This window comes from Myotis daubentonii, chromosome 16, assembly GCF_963259705.1.
Source record: "Myotis daubentonii chromosome 16, mMyoDau2.1, whole genome shotgun sequence".
Taxonomy (NCBI): domain Eukaryota; kingdom Metazoa; phylum Chordata; class Mammalia; order Chiroptera; family Vespertilionidae; genus Myotis; species Myotis daubentonii.
The window spans coordinates 8,115,312-8,123,263 of record NC_081855.1 but is presented as its reverse complement, the minus strand read 5'-3'; the positions used below and the strand labels follow the sequence as shown (position 1 = coordinate 8,123,263).

The following is a 7,952-nucleotide window of genomic DNA, read 5'->3' as shown; positions in this document are numbered from 1 at the left end:
TCTGAGTGACCACGGTTCTGTAGAGGGTGCAGGGCTCACCTGGTACGTGGTTGGTCCCACACACATTGGTTAGTAGCAAATGCTCTGTATTCACACAGAAGGGTGTGTGGGACCAAGGTGGGGAAGCTGCCTAGGAAGCTAGTCACCAAGGATTTGACCAGTTTATCTAATCCATGTTCCTGGGCAGTCTGCAAGGTACAGGTATATATATACACACCCTCTGAGGGTTAAGTTTATTTGGAATCCAGAGTGAGTGGTGCTGGGGCCACTTGGCTGGTTGACAGCTAAGGCCCAGGGCTGGGCTGACAGGCCTCCATGATGGGCTCAGGATGCCCCCAATGGGAGGCCAGCCTTTGGCCTCTAACCTCCCAGCTCTGAGTCTGGGAACAGGGTGGAGCCAGCTCCCTAGGAAGCAGAGTCCTGGTTCCAGGAAGGGCAGGTGGAGAAGGTGAGGACAGTTCTCCCTGGGTAGGTCAGGGTCCAGAAAAACAGACTTGCTCAAAGCTCTGAGGGTTGATAGGGTTAAATTTTATAGAATCTAAATTAAGGTAATATTTGGGAGTATTTCAGTAAATGTTTTCATCAGTACACTGTATGTTATTAAATATCATAAAAGTATAGAAGAATTATAAACATATATAACATGAACAGAAAACTTCTAACACTGCATCTAAAGGGGGTTGGGGGGGGGGGCGCCCTCTCTGACGTGGCCGCTGACATGAGCTGTGGCCCAGGATCTGGCACCACAGGCCGCGCAGGAACTGGATGAGTTGCTCCAATGCTGCAGGTGGTTCTTCTGTATCTTGAAGTTCAGTGAAAGCTGGGCCTGGATCCGGCTCTGGCTCTGGAGAGGCCACTCCGGTGGCGTTGCCTCTTGATGGTTTTCCTGATGTTGCTCTGGAGCTGGTTCTGTAGATCCAAGAAGAGGACATGTTACCACCCTCACTGCCTTTTGTGTGCCTTCCAAAGGCACACACACCCACACCACCCCCGGAGGCCTCCTCCTCCTCCTGTCTCGGCCTCAGTGGGCTCAGGTGCTCCCACTGTGAATGGAGGCACTGGGCCTGCTTTGGCAAGTTGAGGACTGGCAAGTTGAGCTCTATGGAAGCCGGCAGCATCATCAGGCTGGGAAATTCTGGCGGTGCTGGTCCAGCCCGATACCCAGGATGCAGGACATGGCTCTGGGGAAAGAGATAAGTTGGAAACAGAGTCTGAGACCTGGCCTTTCCTTCCCACAGCCCTCCCAGAGCACCACTCAGAGAGCCTGGGGTCCTGTGCCTGCTGCTCCTGCCCGTACAGAAGCCAGACCTACTCCTTGTCCACCTTTAAGCTGGCAGTCCTGGCAGAGACGTGCCTGGTCACCCAGGAGGGGCTGGCAGAAAGCCCTCCTACCTGACAGCTCTGGATCAACGAGGGAACCACCTGTCCCCTTCTTCAGGGGAACCTGACATGCTCTCTCAGTGTCCCTGTCTCCTCCCATACCTGCCCACCGAAATGTCAACTCCATAAGGACAGGGAGGGCTTGTGTCTACTCTGTTCATGTCACTCATTAGCACACAGAGGGTGTTCCAGGTATAGCTCACCAATGAGTGAAAAAATGAACTCTGTCTCCATCCTTGGCTTCCCAGGGCCCTCCTATCACCTCAAACTTTGGCTCCTGCACCTACGTTCTGCCTAACTCACTAGCTCCCCTGTGGGGTTCTTCGGCTCCCACTGAAACTCAACTACCTCAGGGCTGGGTACACTAGCCAAGCTGGCCCTGAGGAGGTTCTACCAAATTAGTGGGCCTGTTCCCTGATTAGGGGTGCAGACAGACTTGGATTAGGAGTGGATGGCTATGAATTTTCTGAGAGGCTGCCTCACCACTGAGCTCCCTCTGCTCTCCCACACCACCCAAATCCACATACACAGCTCTCTGACTCTTGTCCTTTTTCTAGGGGGAGCCCTTAGACCTCTGTCCTCTTGCAGAAATCCCACCATGAGTGGGAACCAGGGTTCTGCCAGAACCTTGAATTCACAGTCCCCATACTCCGCTGATGGCTCTGATCCAAAACCGACTCACGTTTTCTGCTGGAACAGAGGTTCACCTTCCTCTTCACAATACGGGAAGATGCAGCCATAGGGAGAGGAGGCCGGAGGACGTCACATTGGCTGTCTTGTGGACACTCGGAGCCTGTGCAGCCTAGTGTGACTGAATCGCTCCCGACTAGAGGGAAGCTCTGCAGTACAGGCTAGGGGTCTGCTCTGTGCACTGGATTATGGTCAGTGCCTAGAGACGTGTCTGTACCTGGAAGACTCTGATATATTTGCTGAGTGAATGACCCCAAACCAGCCCCATCACAGATAGTTGGGTGACCCTGGGCCCCACTGCTCAGCCCTGGGGTTTCTGTTCTGGCTTCAGCCAAGACAGGGACCCATAACAGAATCTCCAGTCTCTTTATGACATGAGAAAAGAGCTTAGCCCTGGGCCCCGAAAGCATCACATATGAGGAAGAAAAAGGACCAATTAGCACAACCACAGCCCCTGCTGCAGACCTATCCCCTGTCTGGACACCCAGAGAAAGCTTTAGGGGAGCACACTACAGGGTCCCTACAAAAACCCTATGAGGTTGCTGCTTGATTCACCTCATGTTCTTAGAAACAAACACTCAGAGGGATGCAGTGATCTGAGAGTTCACAGCCAGCAAGGGGCCAAATGACCACTGTGCTGTGGAGGGGCAGGTTGCTCACCTTGTAAATAGCTGGTACAACTGTAGGGTGGCAGCAAATGTTCTGTGATAACCTGAAGAGGTAGGGACGAAGGTGGGTCGCTGCCCAGCGAGGAGGGCACTGGTTTGTCCAGCCCATGTGCCTGTGTGATCTGCACCGTACAGCTCTTTTTTGTTATTTTGCCTTGTGAGACGTGAGTTCATTGGGAACCATAAGTGGATGGTGCTGGGGCCACTTGGTTGGTTGGCAGCTGGGGTCCAAGGCTGGGCCGGCTGGCCTCCGAGTTGTGCTCCGGATGCCCCAATGGGAGGCCAGCCCTTTGCCTTTGGCCGCCCAGCTCTGAGTCTGGGCACAGGCTGGTGCCGGCTCCCAGGGTTAAGCTGAGCCCTGGTTTCCAGGAAGGGCAGGTCTCCAAGGCCAGAAGCCTTGTCACTGACAGTGCTGGGGGTCCTGAGGACCAAACACACCTTCCATGATGCTCCAGCTCAACACTGCCCTCCTGACTCCCACCTGCCGGAGCTTTCTGGTTATTGAACAGAGCATTTGGGGGTCCCACTGAGGGCAACCCCCTTACGTTGCAGGCTTTGAGCGCATCCAAACTCAAACCATTTCACTGTGTTTCCAGGGTCTGTGTCTATAGTAAACTGAACTGTTAACAGAAAAGCAGCTCGATACTGCTGGGCTTGGCCCAGGCAGAGTGAAGGGCAGGGGGAGGGGCAGGGCTAGAAGGTGGAATTGTTGTGTTCGAAGATGCAGACGGGGAAGTGCTTGACGTGGGAGGACCACTGGGCTGCCAGCTGGAAGAACGTCACGTCGTTCCACTCCACGCCATCAATGAGGACCCGCTGCCTGTGCTCCTGGTTCTTGGCTGAGCAGACCAAGCGGCCGATGCCCTGGATGCACTGGCTGTTGGAGGCCAAGTCCGTGCCCTTGTCTTTCTTGGGCAAAAACATCACCTTCTTTTCCTTCTCCTTGGTGATCACAGTCATGGACATTGTGGGCGTGGCTGCAGATTCGCCGCTGCTGGGCAGCCTGCTGACCTGGAGAGACCGGAAGGTGCACCGGAGTGTGTTTTTGGTGGCAGGCAGGTCTTCCTTCTCCCCACTCCTCTTCCTGTTTGTGGGCTGGGCTGCCGTCCAGTAATCCACCTGCAGCTCCATCAGCTCAGCACCCACACTCTGGCCGGGGGAGGACAGGCCCCCACTCACTGACGACAAGGAAATTAGCTTGTGAGTGGCCTCCCTGGCGGTGGACAGAAGCACATTGGAGCATGAGGGGACGGCTTCAGCTGAGTCTCCTGACGTGGCTGAAATTGGCTCCACTCTTCGGACTTTCACTGCCCCCACAAAGGGAATGAACTTCTGCAAGGGCAGCTCGTCCGGGCTCTTTGGCTTAGAGGTGAGCATGGCCTCTGCGATGGGCAGCTGGAGGACACAGTTGGCCCCTGTGAGGTACTCTCTGATTTTCAACACAATGTTCTGCACAGCATCCTGGGCCTCCAGGTGGTAGAACAGTTCCCACCAGGCCAGGTCCCGTAAGAGTTTGTGGTAGCGGCAATCCACGGAGCCCAGGTACCTGGCCAAGGGGTGAGAACCCAGCGGGATGACCAGGAAGCGCATGGAGTCCAGCCAGTCCGGGTCCTTGTGGGACAGCTGCTCCACAAAGACCCACAGCACGGTGCTGAAGTAGTGCTGATCCCCCGCCACCGCGATCTTCACTGGCATGGTGGCCTCGGTCTTGCAGTTGCGGTATCTTTGTATCCAGGAGATGATGGAGCTGAAGGCCTCCTGGACATCCACCATGGAGGCGGTACACACGACGGGCAGCGTGTGCTGCTGCAGGACGTCTGACAGGGACTGCCCCTGCCTGTCGGAGGTGTTGATGAGGATGATGTTCTTGGGCAGATAGTCGTTGGACATGAGGCTGTCATTCAGGTGGTCGAACACAGTCTGACTGGGGACCTGCAGTTGGCTCTGTGGGTCTGCACAGCGCTCCTTGATCAGGCTGTTGGCCGACTCATTCAGGGACCTGCTCCAGCCCCGGCGGGCGGGCTGCTTCCCCTTGGAGCTGCTGGAAGGGATGACCAGAGACTCGGTCTTGGTGGTGCGCCTCGTAGTGAGCATGTCCTGGGCAGAGGTCCCTGCCTCCGGGCTGTCCCCAGGCTGTGCCGGCTGCTCCCCAGGGTTGGGCATCCTGTGGGCCACCCAGTCGGAGCCACTGTCGCTTGAAAGGCTTTCACAGTATAATCTGGGCCTGCTTGTCCTGAGGACTCTGTCGTCCTCCTCCATATCTGGGCTGGACAGGCTTTCAGAATATGACATGAGCTCAGGCATGGGAGGGGTTGGGAGATGGTCATCATCCTCCATGTCTGAGCCGCTGTCCATGGGGCACACCACGCTCTGAAACAGAAAGGCCAGGTCCTTGTCCACATCGGGGACTTCCTCCTCAGACTCCTGCTCCGAGTCCAGGACCTCCAGCGTCATTTGGTACCTGTGCAGCCACTCTGCGACTCTCTGCTGGTAGTGCTGTTGCTTGATGGTGGACCTCCTCCTTCCTATCGGTTTCTCCAGGCCCAAGTCATCCTCATCTAGGTCATGCCTGTAGGCAGCATTGTAGCTGACCTCCAGCTCAGAGCAGACGATCTCAGACTCTCCTTCAGAGAAGTTATGCGTGGCCTCCGCCTCGGTGCTGGCCGGCATGGCGTTTTCCAGGTGGTTGACGGTCTGCCTCGATTGGGAGAAGATCCAGCTCTTGACCACCTTGGTGCGTGGGGTGCTGTAGGCCATCGAGTCAGAGACACTGCCACTGAACAGCTTGCCGCCCGGGCCCTGGGTCTTCCCGGGCATGTCGGCCAGCTGAGGAGGCTCCTTCTGGCTCCGGGCACTGTGTAAGCTCCTGGTCTCCGTCTGCCAGCTGGAGTGTGCCAGGCCTTCAAAGTATTGTCTGGTCTTGGGCTTGGTCTTGCTGAGGATGCTGCTATCATCCTCCATGTCTGGGCCACTGTTGCTGGGATGCTTAAGGGTGTCATAGAGTAGGTCCAGGTCCTCCTCCACCTCAGGGACATGCTCCTTAGGGTCCTGATCCGAGTCCAGGACCTCTTCTGACATGTGGGACCTGGTAAGCAGTGCCATGACTTTCTGCTTCAAGTTTTGTTGCATGCATCGCTTCTGCTTCTTGGGCTGCCCCAGGGCAAAGTCAGCTTCTTCCAGGTCCTGCCTGTGTGTGAGATTGCAGCTGGTCTCCAGCTCAGTGAAGCTTTCAGATTTCCCCTCCATGTCAATATCCATGGACTTGGCCTTGGGGCTGGCCGGCATGCTGCCATCCTCGTCGTCGATGGGCTGACTGGAGAGGGAGGAGATCCAGATCTCAGCCACCGTGATGGAGGACCCCTGGATCCTGCTGCTGAGGCTCAGCACCCGGCCACCCTCAGGTGGTCGCTGCATCAGCTCAGCCATGTGGACGGCCCCTGTGGCCAGTGTCCTGTAGCCCAGGATGGTCCGGTTGTGATTGCACTTCCTCTGCTGCAGCATGATCTGCAGCTTGTTGCCTTTTCTCTTGAGGAAGTGGGGGTACTCCAGGGAGAAGGTCAGCGCCAGGTCAGTCTCCACTGGTCCGCTGCTGGGCAGCACAATCTCATGGGATCTCAGGATGCCGTTGGTGCCCTGCATCTGCACTGCTATCACCAAGGAGACGAGCTCCTTCTCCAGCCCCTTCAAGACCACCAGCTTCTTTAACGTGAAGCTGCACAATCTGGGCACGCAGTCAGGTCTGGAGCAGTCCACCTCCCAGGTAGAGAAGAAAGTCATGGGCACTGGTGTGTAGAGCACAGTGGGAGAGCGGGCCAGGCCCGCAGGTGGCGAGGAGGCTTCAGCCGCTTCCAGCGTACAGGTACTTGATGGTTTCTCCCCCTGTGGTGGGACAGAGGAGGGACATGATTGGTGGCAAGAGGTGGGGCACAGGTGATCGAAGGAGAGAGTAAATGACAAATAGTCACACACTCATCTGTGACTCGCACAGGTAAGGCCTGCATGGTGGCCTTTCAAACTCAGAGACCGAAATTAACCACAAAGTTAGCCTGAAATTAAAACGTGTTACCTAAACACAGTTTATGGTGTGTAGTCATGTGCTCGGCCAGTGTCTTCCCTGACAAAGGACAATCTTTACCTTAACGGAACCTGTCTGTTGTCTTTTGGCATCTGTGATACATACCTTTGGAATGTTAAAGGAATTTTCCTTTTTCTCGTCACCTGGGAGCACAGGCACTGCTCTGTGCTCGGCAGAGACCACCAAGCTGCTCATTGGTATTGAGTTCATTGCTCACTATCCTGTGTGCTCCTGCATGAGAGAGGTATGTGTCTCTCGTTTTACTTTTTATCTAATCCCAGAGCTTTCCATGCTTTGCTTTCTCCTGCCTCCCTAAGCAATGGACTTCATGTGACCCATATACATCTCCACTTTTGATTGTATGTGTAAAAGCAGGTGCAATCCTGCCATTCTTGGAGCACTACCTCAATACAGTGAGATTTTGTTTTCCGGCCACTGTTGACAGTTGGGCTCCAATAAACTCACAAGAATTCTGCACAGGGTTGAATGCTGCTTACATTGCTATTTACTTGAATTACTGCGGCAGTATTCCAAAGGTCACACAGGACCGCCCTGCAGACCCAAACCCAGTGCTGGGATCCAGCAAAGGGCCAGTTGGGCCACCAGTTCCCTGCCTGTCAGGTGAACTTGGCTAAGTTGTCTCTTGAATCAGGAACATTCCTTTGCTTGTGATAGAGGGTTCGACTTTAGTTAAGCTGTATTTTAAATCCCCAAGGTGGAAGTAAGGTGAAGGGTTGACAGAATCAAGGCTAAGGAGAGACCAGAGGAAACATGGGTGGCTGGTGTTTGACTCTGAGTTTTCATTTGGATTTTGCTTTCTGAGAGTATGAGCAAACATCCTTCACTGTATAAGTGAGAGCTGAACTTGCTCAGCTCCGAAGGGACACATACTCCTTCTGACCTGAATCTTGGCTGTTCTTAAGCAACTAAGAATCTTTGTGGAGGTGTCAGAGGTCATTCCTCACGCCAAGCAGGAGCCCCATAGGGAAATTCATACTCAACTGTAATTCACCTGACTGGCTCCTCCGGGGGAGACCCCATAAGGTCAGGTCCACCAGCGTTCCTAGCCCTTCCTGAGGTTTTTATGTTTATTTATTTATATATCCTCACTCGAGTATATTTTCCCCATGGGTTTAGAG

At 54.7% G+C, this 7,952-nt stretch overlaps 1 protein-coding gene across 1 annotated transcript; it reads right to left on the bottom strand.

Annotated features, from left to right (window-relative positions):
- Positions 1-3,431: 3,431 nt before the first annotated feature.
- Positions 3,432-6,521, bottom strand: LOC132219369 (phosphofurin acidic cluster sorting protein 2-like). Its single transcript, XM_059671726.1, has 2 exons — positions 5,524-6,521; positions 3,432-4,941 (listed from the first exon to the last, which is right to left on the bottom strand). Exons 1-2 carry the CDS (start codon positions 6,513-6,515, stop codon positions 3,432-3,434), a joined length of 2,502 nt encoding a protein of 833 aa, XP_059527709.1. The 5' UTR covers positions 6,516-6,521.
- Between the last annotated feature and the right edge of the window lie 1,431 nt (positions 6,522-7,952).

Coding starts and splice junctions, on each gene's coding strand:
- LOC132219369 (XM_059671726.1), bottom strand. CDS start 6,515: ATGACTTTCTTCTCTACCTGGGAGGTGGACTGCTCCAGACCTGACTGC. Junction 4,942..5,523: donor ACCCAGGGCCCGGGCGGCAA/GCTGTTCAGTGG, acceptor ATACTGTGAAAG/CCTTTCAAGCGACAGTGGCT.